At 39.5% G+C, this 20,650-nt stretch overlaps 1 protein-coding gene across 1 annotated transcript in view; it reads left to right on the forward strand.

Annotated features, from left to right (window-relative positions):
• The window catches only part of LOC113659152 (protocadherin Fat 4), a 94,673-nt gene that overhangs the window by 34,512 nt on the left and 39,511 nt on the right, over positions 1–20,650 (forward strand). Inside the window, exon 2 of the mRNA XM_027171758.2 lies at positions 13,799–13,930. Within this exon, the coding sequence (XP_027027559.2) occupies positions 13,799–13,930 (132 nt within the window). The remainder of the gene's footprint in view (positions 1–13,798; positions 13,931–20,650) is intronic.

A 20,650-nucleotide genomic window follows, 5' to 3' on the forward strand; every position in this document is an offset into this window, starting at 1 on the left:
TAACAAATTTAAAACAAAATTTAAAACACAAACCTTTTGGTTGCTGAGTTTAAGTTTAGGGTAAGATGTAGGTGTAGCATAGAACAGTAGTAAGTGTAAGTGTGTGTGTGTGTGTGCGTGTGCGTGTGTGTGTGTGTGTGTGTGTGTGTGTGTGTGTGTGTGTGTGCTCAATAAATCAGAGAAATGGAGTGTGGGACAGCAGAAGCACCAGCAATTATATTGACCATGCAGAGAAGGCGTGTAATCAGACAAACACTCCGTGAACGAGAGATGAGAGTTAAAACAAGAGAGAAACAAAGAAAGACAGATTAAAGAATTTAAGTATGTATGTAACTAATTCATCTAGACTTGTGTGCGAGTGTGTTTGTGTGTTTAGATGCTTCTCATCTGGGCAAGACTTTGTGTGTGGGTGTGTGTTTGTGTGTGATAAACAGATAAAGCATGTGTTAGCGTGAAGTGTGTGTCACATGCCATTACACATTGTGTGTTTGTTTGTGGTTATATGTTTGTAACTGTTTAATGTGTTCAGACATCTCTTCTCAATGTGTGTGTGATTGTGTGTTTGTATCTCTAGTAGTGTAGCGATTATGTGTGTGTAATGTTTTCATGTGAATTTACATTTTTTGATAAGCCAAACACAACACACTCACTATTTAAGTGCTTAATGCTATGAGGTCATTGTTGCTAGGCAAGTAAGTAGTATAAGCTAATACTTGATAGCAAATAATACAGTTATTTAGTGTGTAACAGACAAAATAAACATGAAATCACCATAAAAACAAGACATGCCCTTCAGGAACATCAACTTTTACCTCAGATGTTTTGGTAAACTCTAAAAAAAATCAAATTTTACAAGACCAAAATTACATTTTTTTACAGTTAGCATCTCGTGCTAACCAAAGCTCTGCCATATTAAAAAGGCAAAGTTTTTATTGTAGTAAAAAAGTTTTATTTATGTGAAACCTTCAGAAATGTGACTGAAAATATGAATGAATATTGAAGTAATACTTGGGATGAAGTATGTAGGAATATGCATGACTGTGAGAGAGTGGAAGAGAATTAGAGAGAGAGGCGAGACAGGCAGGCAGGCAGGCGTATAGTGGTCGCTTAGGTGATGATTGGTTCTGTCTCGCAGTGGATCAAGTGTGTGATACTGTGAGTCCTGTGTGTGTGTGTGTGTGTGTGTGTGTGTGTGTGTGTGTGTGTGTGTGTGTGTGTGTGTGTGTGTGTGTGTGTGTGTGTTTAGTATGAACTCTGAAACACTCAACCTATGCTGAGTGATAACTCACAGACTAAAAAAAACAGAGTTCCTCAACTTTTTTGTTGCTCTATCTTTCTTTCCACCTCCTTTTATCCTCACATGTCTCCCCCTTTCTTTCTTTCTTTCTTTACATTCTCTCAGAACACTCTCTCTGCAGTAAACGAACATTTTTGATGCTGCCGACTTATACACATGTGTATCTAGTGTAACTAAGGATACTAAGTGTCTTCCTGTGTCTTATTTGGTCTCTGTCTCCTTGTCTTTCTTTCTGTCTTGACACAAGTTGTTTGTCATGTTTCTTTCTCAGCTCTTTGTGTTGGCCAATCTGTGAGCATCGTAAAGTCAACATGTTTTTGTGTCTCCTGTAAACGAACGCTTCCCTCTGACCACTTCAGCCCAAACAGCACTTCCACACTCCAGCGCTGTTTACATGACCGCGTAAATGTTGTATCGGAGCGGGTGTGTGTTTTTACATTGTGTTTGTGTTGATGTGACTGGTGAGATTTGATCTGTGTACATTACAGCCACTTTCTCTGTCTGATATATTGATTTAGAGTCTAGTATTTTAGAAACGAATTGCAATAAAGTTTATCTGGGACATAAAATGTCCTGGAAAAAAAAACATATGCAGGTACCATTTTTGCCCATTGTGTTTTTCAAAAGAATGACATGATTGCTATCTACAAGAAGTTTGACCGTAGTTCTCCAAAAGAAAAAACTTGAAAAAGAATCATCAGACCCTGCCCCCACATGACATCACGTAGTGGTTTCCCTTAGTACAATTTCCTATTTACGGGAACATTCCAGACATTTCCTAAATCATAAGGGACTCATAAGTGAAGCATTTATGCACATTAGCTATCAAGTTGTGCTACCACTTAGACCATACTACAGTAGCTAGCTTTAACCAGATATGTTATTGCAAAAAATAAATAACATGGGGTCTCCTACATGGGACGTATATACATTGTAGGACACCAGGCATATCATATCTACTGGCAATTTAGAGTCACTAAATTTCTGGAGGTTTGAAGAAACCTGAGAACCAGAAGGAAACAAATACAGACATAGACAGTAACCCGAGCTCAGGAAGGAACCTGGTAACTTGGAGCTATTAGGTGGCAATGCTGCCATACTGGCTTTTAACTCAATTTGTCATTGACATCCCATAAACAATATGGCCTTTATAGATGGTATGTGAATACCATCTATAGCCTCGAAACATCTTACCCCAGACATCCATTGAATTGTTCATTTCAGCCTGTTTCCTTGACTAGCATCACTAGCAGTTTAAGACTTATAGTTGCCAAAAAAGAAACAATAAGAACAGAAGACACTCAGCTTTCTCTCCATACAACAATACCGTTGAACAACGGAGTCATTCATCGTGCACTTATCCCTCTCTCTACGCTAGTCTCTAAGGAGGAGGAGGAGAGTGAGAAAGACACAAAAACAAGATGTCAGAGCTGCATTACAGCTTCGCTAACTAATGACTTGGCAAGGTCACAACCTCAGGGACTCTGGTAACTTCCAGTCCGTCACCTCTCAGCAGGATAAATCATCACCTTTTAACCTTAAGACTGACCCCAAAGCACGAGACAGAAAGTGAGGTAGCAAGGGAAAGTGGTGTAAAAGAAAGAACCGTGTGTCTGCGACGTACAGCTCTAAATTGTAGTTGTTTAGATATACTGTATAATGTTAATTCATTCTAATAGATGAACCATTATTTCTTGTAGGGATCATTTGACCTACAGAATTGGCAGTTTTTTGCAAACCTTTACTTCTAGCAAAATACTGAAGACTGACCTTCTTAACACATCAGCTGTAATGAATTTTCTGCCATTGTGTAAATACAAATCTCTGTAAGTCCTCTGTAAAATTGGGAAAAGCAGACATTGCTATGTTACTACTGTGCCAATCAGTTCCTGTGGAATTGTGGTCAAATCTACAGTATGTTACATGGATAAAATAGCTAACATTATACACACCCTGGATTTGTAAAAAACAAATGACGAAGCTAGTTAGTAACAATGCTTATCATCCTTTTATTTCATTTTCTTTCAAAGAACAGTTAATCTATCTAGATCTAGTGTTCATACTGCCAATTTTTCAAACCTTGGCAAACGGTTGTAGATATCATAAATTATATCACGCAAGAAAAGTGGTGATTTTTATATTTGAAAGGATTTCATTGGATGCCACCTCAAACTGACAAGCACTGCGATTCTCAACATATCTTATATCCTAAGTATATATGTGAGTGTTTCTTGGTGCTGTTTCTGACCTCTTTGTGATGGGTTTATGAGCAGCGATCATTCACATTCAGTAGTGCTCTCACCATTCAGACCAAATGCTCCTCTACTATTGAGTTCTACTGAAGCGTACATTTAAGAATACACCCAGCCTAAGAAAGAGGGAGAGGGAGGGTGGGAGAGGAAACAAGAGAACATTACACCCAGTCTAAGAGAGAACACTATACCCGGCCTGGGAGAGACAGAGACGGAGCATCTGAACTGAACGTGACTCAAATTGCATCACAATAAAGAGCTTTTTGAAGCAGTTGGTTTTAGTTTTTGGAGACAATTAAAGTGAAACAAACCAGCGATCATGAAGTGGCAAGCTTATTGAAATCTAAGCATTGATTTTGCTAATCGTTGTCTTAAGATCTAACCCAGTAATCCATCTATAGAGCACCATGAAGTCTAGAGACCTCTGGAGATCACAGCCAGCAGTTACCACAAACAATAGCACAGTCTATACTCATACATTAACAGCCAGTTGCTTCATATTATGGAAAAAAAAAAAGATTGTTAAAGACAATGTCACAAATGCATGACCGATTGTGGTCTGGAATTAAAAGAGGAACGTTATACTTTCTGCTCAAGCAACATATTAGACACTTCATATTGTGCCTATTGTAATCTACCAGTTCAATAGCTTTAAATGTTGGAAGTGAATCTTCATGTGTTAGTCTCCCAGTTTTGGACCTTCTGCAATGTCTTTTGGAGCAGTGTTAGATCGTTACTAATGTTCTTTGAATTTGGATTCTTCAAATGTTAGATATTTGTCTAAGCTCTTCCAACATCCTTTACTTGTTGGACCTTCAGTTAGTTAGTTATGTTAGTTAGTTCTTTATGTTGTTAGTTCTTTTTGTATTAGTCCTTGCAGTATTCCACCTTCGGGTGTTGCCCATTGAAGTGTTAAGCACTATTCGGACGGGGCTAGTTCTATGTGGGGACAAAGTAATTATTACCACAGCTTCTCGGTGATTTAGTCCCGTCCGAATGCGCCATCTCGGTAATCATTACGGACAATGTCAGTAAAGATTACGGCGACTTTTACCTTCTGTAAAAAAGTCCGGAAAAATTACCTCAGGTAATACTAATCCCGTCCGAATAGACCCGCTATAAATATGTACGATAAAATACCGTCATTTCCTGTTTAAAAGTAGTTTTTGGCGTGTTTTTCAAGCATGTTTGCGCACGTGATAACAGGAAGCAACGTCATACGCACATGACGACAAGGAGGTTACTGTGGTGCGTAAAGCGAGTTACCCCTCCCACTTCTGCTAGTTTTACTGAGATGTCTTGTCCCGTGCGAATTGGCCAATTAATATTACAGACGTCCTGAGGAAAAATTGCATTACTCCACGTCCCCACGTAGAACTGATCCAGTCCGAATAGTGCTTTAGACTTCCCAAGTCTTGGTTATGTGTCAGACCTTCACAGGCTGTCATATATTCAAGTGTTAGAACTTCAAGTATTGTACCTTCAAAGATGGTAGTCCTTTTAGTATTTAAATTTCAAATGTTGTACCTTCAGACATGGTAGACCTATCAAGTGTTAGAACGTCAAGTGTTGTACCTTCAGAAAAGGTAGTTCTTTCAGTGTTTGACCTTCAAAGGGTTAGATCAGCAAGTGCTGTACCTTTAAATAAGTTTTGAATCTTGAAATGTTACATGTCAATGTAACTCATTACCTAAAACAGCTCCATGCACACGTGCCTTCTCGTCTATACGTGTACAACCATAAAGGTCTAAATCTAACAGTAATGCATCTTCCGATATTACTCTTCCTTCAAATGTTGGATCTTTCAGTGTTAAAATTTCAAGTGTTAGACTGTTGGGCATTAAAGACTTCCTCCAGTTCTAGGGTATTATCATGAAAACTTGTCTAACGTCTAATCTTCCAGTACTGTGCCTTCCAAAGTTGGCCTTCTTTGATGGTTTGATGCTTTGATGGAGTTTTGTGTTAGATCTTCCAGTGTTCAAAAAAATCGTGTTAAACATTTAATTGTTGAACTTTGAAAATGCTTCCAATATTCCTGTTCTACCAGATTCTTGTTCTACCAGATAGTTTTATACCTTTAAAGGCAGGGTCTCCGATTTTTGAGAAATGCTTCCGAAAACTGAGTCGGAACGACAAAGTAAAAATCAAAACAAAAGCCAGTGAGCAGAAAGGGGCGGGGCTTGTGAATATGCGGCGGAGAGAGTGTTCAGTGCGCATGTGGGACATCAGCAGAAAGCGGTTTTAACATTGACATGGAGGATAAAAACAAAGAAAGAAAGCGAAGAAAGGCTTATGATAAGGCAAGAAGTAGGACGAGTTAATATAGGATCAGCTTTCCAGCGCTGGAGAGAACTGAAGGAGCGAGAAGTTGGCCACATATTCACAGATTGGAGTTTCCCGAGTCAATAACTCCTGAGCTAAACGCTGTTACTACACAAATAACACCTTTTCTATCATAGTAATATAGAGAGAGTTTTGTGTAGTAACAGCGTTTAGCGTTTCTTTGCTTTCTTTCTTTGTTTTTTTTATCCTCCATGTCAATGTTTCAATCGCTTTCTGCTAATGTCACACATGCGCACTGAACACTCGCCTTTCTGAAGACCCGCCCCTTTCTGCTCACTGGCTACACGTTTGTTTTGATTTTCGTTTTGATTTTTAGTTTGTCGTTCCGACTCAGTTTTCTGAAGCATTTCTCAAGAATCGGAGACCCTGCCTTTAAGTATTTTTTTTTTTAATTGTTAGTCCTTTTATTCTTCCAATATTTGAACTTTGCATGACTTCAACTATCATGCTCAACATGGTATTTTATTGTTTTCCATTCTTAGTTAGTTCTTCCAAACTTAGACTAATATCAGTCACATCACTGCTATACCAAAGATGGTTGTTCCAGTGTTAGGAGTTGTGGTTTCTGTTTCAGTAGCAGCAGCTTTACCAGTGTTAATCGTATTATACGTGTAAGCAGTAATCCTTTTAATCTTGCCAGTGTTAGTTGTGCCAGAAGTTGTCGAACGTGAAGGTATTGTTTTCTCTGCCAGTAGACAAGCATGAAATCCTGCCATAATGAAGGAAGCCTTCTGATGATACACACACTTTATAAAGACACACATCATCAGATAAACACACTTTTTTTCTTATGCTATCACACTCTTACGGTCTCAGACTCATAGGATGATTGATTCCCTGGATTGTTTTAATGCGTCCAATGAAGGTCGTCGAATAATAGATTTTTTCCTCTATTTCCATTTGACATAAGTTTGGATCGGTTTTGGACCACATCATAAATTTGGATAAGGCTGGACGCACAGCAGAACGCAATCCCAAATGCTCAAGGAAACAAGGTATTCATGAAAGCATCCTGAAACGAAATGTGTTTTTGCTATCTGTTGTGCTATTTTTTCCTTCTTTCCTTGTTTTAGCAGTCGTTTCAGATACGTTTTTAATCTTGTAAAGACTTTTTCAAGATATCTTATAGTTTCACTATTCATAAACTTATCTCTTTCGGGTTTGTCTTGAGTTTCACATACGCTTTTTACATCGGGATCGGCGAGTCCCAGAACGCTTCAGGAAACAAGCAGACGTGAAAGCATCCTAAATTGCAGTGTTGTGTTTTCACTATTTCTTATCCTATTATTCATATACGCTTCCAGTCACTTCCTCTGTCTGTCTCTTACAATTTCTTTCCCCATCTCTCTTTCTTGCTTTCTCTCGTTCATGAATGGCCTCAGTAAGGGGAACAGGTCTGTTATAGCTGTGCTCTTTGGCAGAAATATGCTTTATGCCACCTCATGTTAAACGCATTAGCGTTTCTGCTCCATTCTACTCGGCCCACAGCCCGCCAGACGCTTCCTGCTCCTCTCTAAACGACACACACAGATGGAGAGAGACAGAAAGAAAGAAAAAGAGCGAGGGTTGGGTGATTCTATGGATCAGAGATTACCAAGTGGAGTTTTATGATTTGAAGCAATGTTTTAACCCAAATCCATTTCTTTGTGCTCCATGAAGATTTGATAGAAACTCAAGGCATGTGTTTAGGTTTCCTTCCTCCGATTCTGCTCCGGCTCTCATTTCGGTGCCTTTCTGAAATGCTATCTGAAGTTTCTTGAGCTTTCCGCGAGCACTGGGAAAACTTTTAGTGTTTGCTAAGAGCAGTGGCATTTTAGCAAACTCTAAAACTGGCTTTACTTGTGTTTTGTGGTTGGAATGTTGGCTGGAAAAGTCACGGCAAACAGGAATTGTTTGAAAAAAAAAAAGTGTGTGTGTGTGTGTGTGTATATGTGCACGTTAAAGACACAGGGTTGTGAGGTAGCGTTTAGATGTTTATGGTGTGTAACAAGACGTTTGTAATTTCGCTCTGCTGGGGTTTGGTTTGGGTTGTTTCTGTGTGTATGTGTGCGAATGTGAACTGTTGTGTTCTGTTTAATCTCCGTCCTAGACACTTTAACCGTCAGGGAGTTCTGGGAGCCGCTGTGCACAAAAATTAGCGATTATGTACCGACTGCTGAGGTCTTATTCACATACACACACACTCTCTCGGTTAGTCGCGCTCGCTCATTCTCACAGTCCGTCTCTCTCTCTCTCACACACATTTATTGTGTCTTATTGTCACTGTTTTGGGCTTTTCTCATTGAGGCACTCAGCGGGGGGCGTAATGGAGGGAGGTGGTTCACACACACAATTTCAGCCCTGTTTAGACTTTTAATCATGCACACACACACACACACACACACACACACACACACACACACACACACACACACACACACACACACACACACACACACACACACACACACACACACACACACACAATCACACACACACACACACTTACTTTATGTAGTCATTTAATTACCAAAAATTAATACAGTATATTGCTGTAGCATAGAAACCCAAGCTATTTGTACCATATTATTGCCACGTTTCTTACAAAAGTTGCCTCCTATATGTTAGTCGATATTAATTACTGGGACTTTGAGAACATTGCTGAACCCCGACTTATACTACTAGGGATGCTAGTAGAATAAACAATAAGAAGTGGCTTTAAGAGACCAAAGTTGGGATCGATGATCCTTTTCTAACACAGAACGAACCCAAAGTGGACCAGGCTCCGGATCAAACAGGGGACCAGGGAGCGCCAAGGTGCCAACTTTACCTTCTGCACCACTGTGCCACCCTTTCTGTACAATAAAATCTAGAAATGTAACATTTTCTCGTAGACAGAGCCACAATCTTGTTTGTTCCTAAAGTTCCTAAACATCAAATGTAACTAGATGAATATAAAGTATGACATCATACTGGCAAAACTTTGCTGTGGGATAATGAGGCCACGTGACCCCATTCAAGTTCATTCTCCCCATCGGACGACTGCCCCAAACTGGGGAGGGTGGGGAAAAAAGGATGTGTTCACAAAAAGACCCCGAAACCAACCGCTGCATCAAACGGCAGAAAGACCCCGAAACCAGCTGCTGCTTTCTACCCTCTTCCGCATACATGAGCGCACAGATGCTCATGATTGGCTAGTGATAGGAGACAGATAGAGGAGTGTATGTCATCCCTTTTACCCAGAAAGCACCATGAGATTTAAACTGGTGTTGTCCTGACAATAAGATGAACGCTTTACTGTGGAAAGTTTCATGTTTTAATGTCTATGTAAATAATTAAATGAGCAAAGAGGCTTTTTGAGGGTACGTCTGATTCGTTGTTTTTTTTTTATTATTATTTTATTTTAGTCCGAGGGTCCGCATTGAAAAAAATTTCATATTTCTTTTTTCTCCCCAAAACTTCCATCTTAGTGACAGTCCTCAGAACCCTGATATGTCCCCGATATGATATAATTCCTGTCAGAGTTTTTAACATGTATTTACTACATTGTTAAAGTAATACACACACACACACACACACACACACACACACACACACACACACACACACACACACACACACACACACTCTGCCTCATCTGGGTCTTATAGGGATTTGTCTGTCTGTGTGTGTGTGTGTGTGTGTGTGTGTGTGTGTGTGTGTGTGTGTGTGTGTGTGTGTGTGTGTGTGTATACCCTTAGTGTCTCCTTTTTTAAAGATCCTGGCAGGTCTCCACACCCCCCTGTGGAGCTCGTTTCCACCCTGAGAAATTTCCAATTCGCTCCATGCAGAGTGTGTGTGTGTGTGTGTGTGTGTGTGTGTGTGTGTGTGTGTGTGTGTGTGTGTGTGTGTGAGCGTGCACGTAAGTGTGTGTAGAGGATAAAGCATCTGTGCTTAGACTCCTAGGGTAATAACCTCCTAAATCTATGGCAAACACCAAAGAGAGAAAAAAAAAATAAAGTGAGAGAGTGTGTAGAGAGTCCAAAATAGAGAGAGAGAGAGAGAGAGAGAGAGAGAGAGAGAGAGAGAGAGAGAGAGAGAGAGAGAGAGAGAGAGAGAGAGAGGGAAATATTTATAAATGGTCTTTGTGTATGGAGCTGTTTTAGGTAATGAGTTACATTGAGCATACCACAAAAATCCTTCCTTGGAGACAGACAGACAGAGAGACAGACACACACACACACACACACACACACACACACACACACACACACACACACACACACACACACACACACAGCCATCCAGATTTCAGATTAGTCAACGTTGTTTTCCTTTTGATTGGAACACCGATTGGTTCTTTTTTAATGTTTTGTGTCCATGGTTTTATGTCTTCTTCTTCTTCTTCTTCTTCTTCTTCTTCTTCTTCTTCTTCTTCTTCTTCCTTTTTTCAATAACGTTCATTTCTAATTCTGGATCGGATTCTAGCTCTTACCGATTTCAGGTTATCCGTCCATTTCGTTCGTCCAGGTGTCTAAACATCTCTGTACCGTGGATGTTTGTAAGACGTAGTAGTACTGAATCCTCCTGGAACTGAGCAGGTGAACCGATTCGATGTTGGAATCGATCCAAACAAGATCAAGGTCACAGCAAGGGCAAGTGTAGGAAATAGTTATCATTCAATAGCGTCCTTCCTGTTTGTAGTAGATTTTAAGGGTCTATCTGGAATACAGATTAGTAAGAAGAACAACTAGACCGGGTTGCGATCTCAGGTTGTTAAAATCTCATTTATTTATTTATTTGCTTGATCTTGAACTTATTATGATTCTTTGATCTAGATTTTGTTCTGATATTATTTCTAATATATATATATATATATATCTGTTCTGATGCTGAATATGTCGAATTTTTTTTTCCATCTCTTTTCTCTTTCTCCTCCTATTTGTAATTTTTTTTCCGTTCTTCTTCTGTTCTTTAACTAATGATTAAATTCTATGTTTCAATCTGGATCGTTCCACCTTTTTTTTTTTTCCTCCTGCTTGAACCTTTGATTAAAGATAATTTTTTATTCCTGAATTTAATTCTTCTATTTTCCTCTGTTGTTCTTGTCAATTTTTCTGGCTCTGAATCTGTTTCTTTTTTTCTTGCGAATTTTCTTTTCTTTTTCTTATTCGGATCCGTTCTACGGTTCAAGACATTCATTCACTCATTCATTTTCTACCCCTTATCCGAACTTCTCGGGTGACGGGGAGCCTGTGCCTATCTCAGGCGTCATCGGGCATCGAGGCAGGATACACCCTGGACGGAGTGCCAACCAATCGCAGGACACACACACACTCTCATTCACTCACACACTCACACACTACGGACAATTTTCCAGAGAAGCCAATCAACCTACCATGCATGTCTTTGGACCGGGGGGGGGAAACCGGAGTACCCGGAGGAAACCCCCGAGGCACGGGGAGAACATGCAAACTCCACACACAAGGCCGCGGCGGGAATCGAACCCCGACCCTGGAGGTGTGAGGTGAACGTGCTACCCACTAAGCCACTGTGCCCCCCTGTTCAATACTTGGTTCTTCTTTTTCTTCTTTGACTAAAGTTTAAAAGTTCATTTTAAATTGTGGATTAAACTTTAGTGTTTTTTTTTGTTTGTTTACTCGTTTATTACTGTTGATTGTTGTTTATCTGGGTCTAGGTCTGCTCCTGTTTTTTTTGTTTTTTTCTTGTTTGTTCTCATTCTGATTAGTTTGTATATTTAGACTTTGGTTCTTGTCCTTGTTTGTATCTGGTGCAGCTTCTTTTTTCTGCTTATTCTTCAGGTTTACGTTATAGTTCTGATCCTGCTCTTTTTATGCTCTGCTTCTGCCCTTTATTTGTATTTTGGTTCTTGTTTCTTTCCCTTGAGAATTCTGCATATTTCATACAGGTCATAGGTTTGAGGGTCTGGCAAATGAAACCAGACAAAAGCAGTGTGTGAGAGACAGAGAGTGAGAGAGGGTAGTTGTGTTGATGGTCAGATAGTGTTCAGGTATGTGTAAGTCAAGAACATCAGTTTAACACACACACACACACACACACACACACACACACACACACACACACACACACACACACACACACACACACAGACACTATTTACGGTAGATGTGTATGTGTGAGTTCAAAGGTTGTGTCTTTGCCCAGGTGAAACACATCACTTTTCGCAAAGGGAGGATCAGATGTCTGAGCTCCTGCATCTCTTTAACACGGACGGAGTGTATTATTCAGCACGACTATTAATGATTCAGGACTCTCTCTCTCTTTCTCTCTCTCTCTCTCTCTCTCTCACACACAAACACACACACACACACAGACACACAGACACACACCGTTATCTCTCTCTTCTGCACACACATACACATTATTTCTCATTCCCTCTCACACGTTCCTGTCCTTTCCGACCTCCTTTCTTTCTAACGCTACAATCCTTTCATCTCCTACTCCTAAGGGATCATGGGTAAATCTGTGGCTGTAATTATTTATCATGACCGCATCTCCCTTCCTAATTAGCCACATAAACAGAAAAGAAGAGACGAAACATTATTTACACATCAAGGGGAAATGAGAGACACGTTTTTATTTATTTATCTATTTATTTATCTATCTGTTTATTTATTTATTTATTTTTACATTTTATTTGCTGATCTTTTTTATTAATATTTATATACACCAAACCACAGCGGAATGCTGTCTTCTCACTCACGGTCAGATGGTTCATTTTTTTGTTCCGGCAGATTTAAAAAGGACGTGTAATAATTTGTTTATTTAATTTTTATTTATTTATTTTTTTTGGTGGAAAGGAGTCTTTAGTTTCAGTCAGAACTAAAGCTAAATTTTTTGTTTTTGTTTTTTATGAGTCATGGTCAAAAATAACAAAGTTATTCATTCATTTTCTACCGCTTATCCAAACTTCTCGGGTCACGGGGAGCCTGTGCCTATCTCAGGCGTCATCGGGCATCGAGGCAGGATACACCCTGGACGGAGTGCCAACCCATCGCAGGGCACACACACACTCTCATTCACACACACTACGGACAATTTTCCAGAGAAGCCAATCAACCTACCATGCATGTCTTTGGGAGGAAACCCCCGAGGCACGGGGAGAACATGCAAACTCCACACACACAAGGCGTAGGCGGGAATCGAACCCCCAACCATGGAGGTGTGAGGCAAACGTGCTAACCACTAAGCCACTGTATCCCCTATAATAAAGTTATGACTTTACTAAAAGATAAATCTTCTGTATTAGAGTAGATATAATATATTATCGTTCTAAACGCAACATTAGAAAATAGAACTTCAGCTGTGATCCTGCTGATCTACAATATAAATACGTTATAATGGAGATCTATGGAGAATTGATGAAGATGAAGCTTCACAGAGTTTGTGTCTGACTAGGACGAAAATATGCATCTTCGTCCTGTTTTTTTTCTTCCGTCTTTCTTTCTGTCTCGAGGGGAATTATGTCCGATCACAAACACCATTAATGCGGACTGTGGATGTGGGGAACTTCTAAACACGCGCTCTGCTTATTTATTTAAGCAATAAACAGCAAGATGCAAAGCAAATGCCTGTTGTGCTTTGGATTGTAGCATGTTTATTGGCAACGGGTTGCGGGCAGTTAGGGGATCAAGTGAAGGTTGACAGTGGTGGTGTGTGTGCAAGGATTGACAGTGTGTGTGTAAGTTGTATTTTAGGCTGTAAACTTCTGAATCCAGGATAAACTGTTGTTATTCCATCAGGTATCTCAAGCATTCTGTCTTGCGAGACGGAAACACATAACACTCAATTAACTCTCTTTCTTTCTCTCTCTCTCTCTCTCTCTCTCTCTCTCTCTCTCTCTCTCTCTCTCTCTCTCTCTCTCTCTCTCTCTCTGTCTCTCTCTCTCTCTCTCTCTCTCATTCAGGTGGAGATCACGCTTCAGGACATCAACGACAACCCTCCAGTTTTTCCCACTGACATCCTAGACGTGATCGTCCAAGAAAACGTGGGTGATGGATTCCGGATAATGCAGCTAACAGCGACCGACGCAGACGAGGTAGGAAATTCCCTGCGGAAAAATCTGGAATAATAGCCGCCTTGACCGAATCTTTCAGCTAAATATACCCGGACCTTTCTTTTTTAAGCGATATTCCGTGTGATAAATTCTGCTCTGATTACAGTAAGGAATAAGTCTGACATAAGTCAATTCCAGGCTAAACCTGACGAGCGGCTCATTAATGGATCGGTCTGGGTGTGTGATGAATATCAAGGTGCTGATGGATATCATTAATAGCGTTAACAGAATGTTAAAATTTGCCAAGAAGAAAGAGAGAGAGCGAGCGAGAGAGAGAGAGAGAGTGCGTTGCGGTTGGAATCTGATCGGACCCTGCAGAATGCTGTTGTCTCACAGCTGAATGAGATTTAATCACTGAAGACGGAAAGGAAACCGTACGTTTGGCTGATGATCTGGGAAGGTATTTGAAAGTGAAAATGATTTTAAAAAGGAAAAAAAAAAGGTACCGAGTAATGGAAATCCGCTTTCTCACTCCCTGTCTCTCTCGAGTGTGTTTTCCGTCCACCTGTTTGGTTGAGTTGAATGAGCTCTGTAAGCTAAATAGTTTCAAAACAGTACACGACTACTGCACTTAGGGTATCATTCATACTGACTGTACAGTATAACCCATAGCTTGCTACTACCACTTGGCAAGTATTATGAACGGAAAACGTTGTGTTTGTTTTGCTATTCGCAATCGTACGCAAAGTTAATACTGCGACTGTTTGCGTTCGTTGCACTTCAGATGAAGATCTGATGTTATAGAGGGTGATAGTAACATGTTTCTGTTATATATGATATAGCGAGTGTGCTTTTGGCAGCCTGCTGCTCTATTGATGACATCATCATTCTGTTCTTCTCCAGAACGTTCAACACAACAGTAGTTAATAGTAACACGCGATAATTCATAGTAAGTTTGCTTAGCATTATGAAACGTTTGGATACAAAACACGGAACAGCTGTGCAGACTGTTGGAGTTTGTTTCGGTCCCTCTTTACTTGTCTTTCCTCTCTCTCTGTCTTTTCTTTCTTTCTGGTTTCATGAAGTCGCTCGAGACGTGTCGATGAGTCCCTGTGAGGTTGCTTGAGTTTGTATTACATCTCCGGCTTCCTCTTGCTATAAAACCTCTGCTTCTTTCCCATCTCACACAGGAAACGTGTAAAAAACAATTCAGTCATTTGCAAAACTCTGCTACAATACTTAAGAATTACACCCTCATTCAGGACTCTTGGACCATTCTTCTCACCCTGAACCCTGAATTTGGGATATGTCATGTCATGTCCATTTGTGTTAATAGATGAGAAACATTCATCTCGTGCTAAATCACTGAAATAACCAGAAGATTTTCCGTCAGCAGGGCGGAGAAGCATTAACTTTTCCCTAGGTGTTCTCAGAATGGAGGTATAACGCAGACCTGTGCCAGGGTGGTTGGACGTCCTTGGCTAACATAAGTCCAATCAGATATATCTGGAACCTTTTTCAGCTAAATCCACATGTTTAAGAAAAGCATGAGCCAAACTCTATAACAACAGACCAGCAGACTGGAACATGTTTTTGGTTTTTGCAGGATTTTCTCAGGTCTGAAGGTCTGGCTCTGAACAAGTTGGCGTAGAATGGTGTCAGCCGTTCTATGGTTGTTTCGAGTGGGTGCAGACAGGTTCCAGGTGGAGTAAAATAGGTGACTTTGGAAGGTTTGCAGGATTTATTAAGACTGAAAATGTAGCCCAAGTGAGTTGTAGATTAAACCAATCCTCAGATCTGTCTCAGGAACATTTAAGATTCTTCATGGTGACAGGTATGGTATATGGTATAGAACAAGAGAATTTAGAAAGCCTTTGGTGTCTAGAGTTGGTATAGATACAGTATAGATTTTGTTTATATGGGTAGTATAGGTCATAGCTGTTGTTTTCAACTGTTCATTTTAGCTCTTCTTGAATCTGGTCATAGTGGGATCAAAAATATAGACCCTCTGAGGTTAGGACAGATAGATTTGGATTGCATATTAGCTATAAATAGGTATATCCAGATAGGTCTAGTTAGGGTTTTAGGCTGGTTGTTGTGGGTCTGGATAAGTCATTTTGCCTTAGGTAGATTTTAACCTCATTCTAAGCTGTGAAGGTCTGAGTAGTAGTTGGCTCATTGTTTCAAGGGGGTCTGGATAGAGATTGAACACATTTTCATCTAATTGTGGTCCAGGTGGATCTGGACAGTGTCAAGTAAAAATAAATCAGCCTCTGTTCTAGGATGTTCTACTTGCCCCAAATCCTGTTTTGGTATGGATCAATGTGTAGACATTTTTATTAAAATATGAGAAACACTTGTCTCGTCACCGTCGTCTGTCGAAACCTCAAGAAGTGTTTCAATCAGCAGAGCAGAGAGAGGTTTACCTCACCCCAGGTGTTCTGCTGCGGAGATCAGTGCCAAGGAAAAAGGCCGGCCTCGACTAACATGGATACATTCAGGAATATCTGAAGCTTTTAGAGCCACATGTGTTACAAAAGAATGAGTGAGCCAAACTCTGAAACAACAGACCAGCAGACTGGAACAAGGATCCAGACATCCTAACGATCTCCAAGGTTTAACTATTGAACATGTGGAAACCGTGTGGAGGGGATAAAAACACAGTTTTCCTTTCCCTTCATTTCACTTTTGATAGAAAAGAGCAAAGAGAGAAATAAACCAGAAACTGTACGAAAATTCTTACATTTAATATTTATCATGGCAGTAATCTTTTGGCTTAGGTATTAAAATGTACAGTAATACTAAATTAATGAAAAATGCCATTTTTTAACGCTAAAATCTGTAGTGTTTTTGAACAGTTAGGTAGAAAGATTTGAACAAACTCAACTAAAGGCATTCTGTGAAGACCAGACAGTGCTGTGGTGTCCAGTTAATGTGACATTAATTAAGCCTTTGTGAGTAATTTGGCTAACAACTTGTGCGTGCCTGGGTTCGATCCTGTTACAGGAAACTGGGATTTCCTGTAAGAGCCACCTTACCTCCCCAAATACTTATCCCATACATTTGTTCTCTTCTTTCTTCAACTCCCTCCATTCTCCCTGCTTTTCTCTACTTCTCAGTCTCAAAGTTAACTGAAGTTCCGTATGCCCACTGTATCCTGTCATGTTGTGTCTTAATTGCTCTTGACGGCATCCCGGTCCAGAAAGAACTATAAAACCTCTCAACGTTTTAAGCGGAGGTCAGACAGAGAGAAGCCTTTATCATACTCCTTCTCCATTTGCAGGACTTAAAAAAAGTTTTAATTGGTTAACAGAGGGAGGGGGGGTTGACCCAGGTGGTTGATGGGAAATCCAGATCCAGAGTAGGGGACCAAAAGACAGCTGCTTCTGGAGACAATTAAAGTAATAGTTTAGTGGGGGGAAAAAAGAACGTTTCACAATGTTCCCTTCAACCCAAACTATACTCAAATAAATCAATGCATTTTTGCTTGCTTCTTTAGATTTGCACAAGAGCCATTTTGGGGGATTGTTTATATCTGTGTGGTGGTGCAATGTTTAAGGCTGTGGTTTACTGATCAGAAGGTCAAGGGCTCAACCCCAGCACTGCCAGGCTGCCACTGTTGCGCCCTCGAGCAAGGCTCTTTACTCTCTTTACTCCAGGGGTGCTGTATCATGGCTGACCCTAAGCTCTGACCCCAGCTTCCTAACAACCTGAGATATGCAAAGGAAAGAATTGACTGTGCTGTAATGTATATGTGACAAAAAATGTCTTCTTCTCCTTCTTCTTCTTAAAAGCTATGAGGATTATGTAGCTTAGTACTAAGTGAAGCATAAAACCACCAGTTCATCATTGTACAAACTGCATGCCTAAGCCTCATACCATTTTCAGTTGTTTACTGATGTATACTTGCATATGTGGTTTTTTTTAGATATTTGGCTGTTTAGTGTATATTTTTTTACTGTACATACAGTGTTCCAAAGCACCAGAACTTCAGCTGGTAATGCTACTGATAATTAAACTGACAGTTTAAATCCTGGGACTGCTAGAGAGCAATTGTTGGTTCGTTGAAAAAGACCCTAAATCCTCAGTACTCAGCCATGGGCTTGGATAGGATTCTTCCACACTTTGTAAGTCACTTTGTATAAAATGAATACATGTATAACATTGATACGACACAGCTTCTCTCGAGTTGTAAAGAGTCAATTCCAGTGTCACTTCTTTATTTTGAATGAAAACATATTTGACAGCATGTTGAGTGGTGTTCTTTGAATCCTGTCGCGCATGGAGCCAGTCGTCTGGGCCTCCATTGTTTTTAGCTTTTAAATAGACCCATCACAGTCTGTCTGCACAGTTTTTTTTTTGTCCTTTGGTTTGCTATAGTATCAGATGTGTAGCGCTTGTGCATTGCACAGGTATCAAGGGATCTATTAGCTGAATTTATGGAGGAATGCAACACCAGTCTGAGTTCAAAGAGCAGACCAGTTCCTCTGAGATCATATACCATTTAACTGCTACCAAGCTCTTCAACACACTTTCGGATACTCTCTTTCTCCACCTTTTTTTATTCTTTCTTCTTTACTTAGTTTTTCCGATTCAAATAAAGGTTGTCAATAGAACTTGGTTAGAGGACAGGGCTTTAGTGGATTAGCGTTTTAGGACATTGTCACAAACACAAAACGCCATAATGTCGTACTATTTTAGCCTATTCAGTAGGAAATTAGTGGTTATTGTATAAGACTACATAAATCAACGACCTCAGCTTAAGGCTAAGTGCCGTTCTTGGGAAATGGAGAATAACACCGCATAAATGCTTTAAAATGAAATAATGACCACCCTGGTACCTTATTATAGTGAAATCCACAGTGCTGTTCCACAGTTGAGACATTTGTTAATATGGCCATGATCTCTGACTCAACATGTTCCTTGCTGTCTTGTTACTAGCTCTAGTGCCTAGCACTTGGTGATTTAATTAATAGCTGGGTTTGACCCTATCTCTTAGATTTACTGACTTACTGTCAGGCTCTGGCTGTGATTATTGGATGGCTTCCTGCTGTTAAAGCAATAAAGTGTTAAGCTAGTGAAACTTGAATACTTTCTGACCAGATTTTTTTATTAGAAACATTTTTCTTCCATTGTTTAGTGCAAAACCTGTAGTAACTCATGCTTGTATATACTCAACATGACTAAAACTTAGCACTCAGCACTTTCGCTAATTGCTATGAATAGGTTCTCAAGGGGGTGACAATAGATATAGCAAACCTAGATGGTGCATTAGATGCTATTTTGTCAACACACCCACCAGAAGGGGCTAGCTTTTAAAATTGTCTGTAACTTTTGCATGTCTGTAACGTCACCAAATTTGCTTGGTTACAGACTTAATTTTAGAAAATTCTGTTAGCCAGCTAGCTAATATTGGCTAACATTACAGGATTTGTGAGCCTACAGTATACTACTTACACTAGCCAACTAGCTAAAATAGCTAAAAAACAAACAAACAAACAAAAAAATGTAACTTGCTAGCTAAAAATAATTTAACTTGATAGAAAGGAGGTAAAAAGGTTAAATACACATAAATGTTAACATCTTAATTTAAAATGACAGCATGCAAAACAATCTAACTCGACTTTATTTTGATGAATCTCCACTGCTAACAAATTCCATTTTTTATATGTATTCAGCAAGTCAAAATCTAATTTATACATATTTTTGAGAGGATTACTAAGTTATACTCTTAAATGTCTACAATCTTTACAGCTCTATAGCTGGATGAATGTAGCATAACAGAAATTATAAAAGGATTGTTTTAGTTATATTAACAAATGTAATGATATTTTTTTACCGCTAACACTAAGCAACTATCTAAAATAATCTGAGAGGATTTGTTAGTGTATTTTAAGTTATAGTCATGAATGTTAACCATAAATCTTCGATAATACTCAATACCTAGCTAAAAGAAACTTTTATTGATGATTATTACCCATCACTGCTAACGCTTGTTTGCTAGCTAAATATTCCAAGTTGGTAGGTATTTCTGAGTGGATTCTTAATTCTATTCTTAAATGTAAACAATTTTTATGTGTACAGGTTCCCTAGCGAGAATCTATGCTCTACCAATGAACCCTTGTCTGTGTTTATCGACTGTATGTCAACACATGCTCCATATTGCATATTTCCAGCCTCCTGCTTGCTAGCACGCTAAATAGTTTGGATAGTGAGACAAGTGAGACATGCTTTAGCAGGTGATTCCAACAGCTCAGGACGCACCTGTTAAAACAAACCAGTGCAGATGAGTGTTTTACTGGAGAGTAAGGTTCAGTCATGGCAGACCTCGGTGAAACTGTGAAAGTCTGCTAAAAATATTAGTACAAAACCGCTTTAATAGTCAGCAGATGATGTCCACATGCTAGTATTTAGGTTTGTACTACAATACAGGTTTAACATATTGTTTTATTATGACCAATTTTTGCAGGTTTGGTGAACAAACCAAGTTTCCTAAGTCTCGGTAGATACATTTAAATTCTGTGCATTTGGAGAAAATATCAGCGGTGCAATTTTTTTTTGCTGAGTTCAATGTTCATTTTTTTTTTGTATTCATATGTATATAGTTTCAGACCACACAGACTGTTTCAAGGCAATATTTCAGAAGATCAGGTTAAATGTTCAGGACTAGTTCGTAAAGTGCCCTGGTTACTCCTTTTCAAAATAGTTGACATAACCGCAGCTGATGGAAACTACACATTAACATTTACATTCACATTAACA

The sequence above is a fragment of the Tachysurus fulvidraco genome, chromosome 15 (genome assembly GCF_022655615.1).
Source record: "Tachysurus fulvidraco isolate hzauxx_2018 chromosome 15, HZAU_PFXX_2.0, whole genome shotgun sequence".
Classification (NCBI taxonomy): Eukaryota; Metazoa; Chordata; class Actinopteri; order Siluriformes; family Bagridae; genus Tachysurus; species Tachysurus fulvidraco.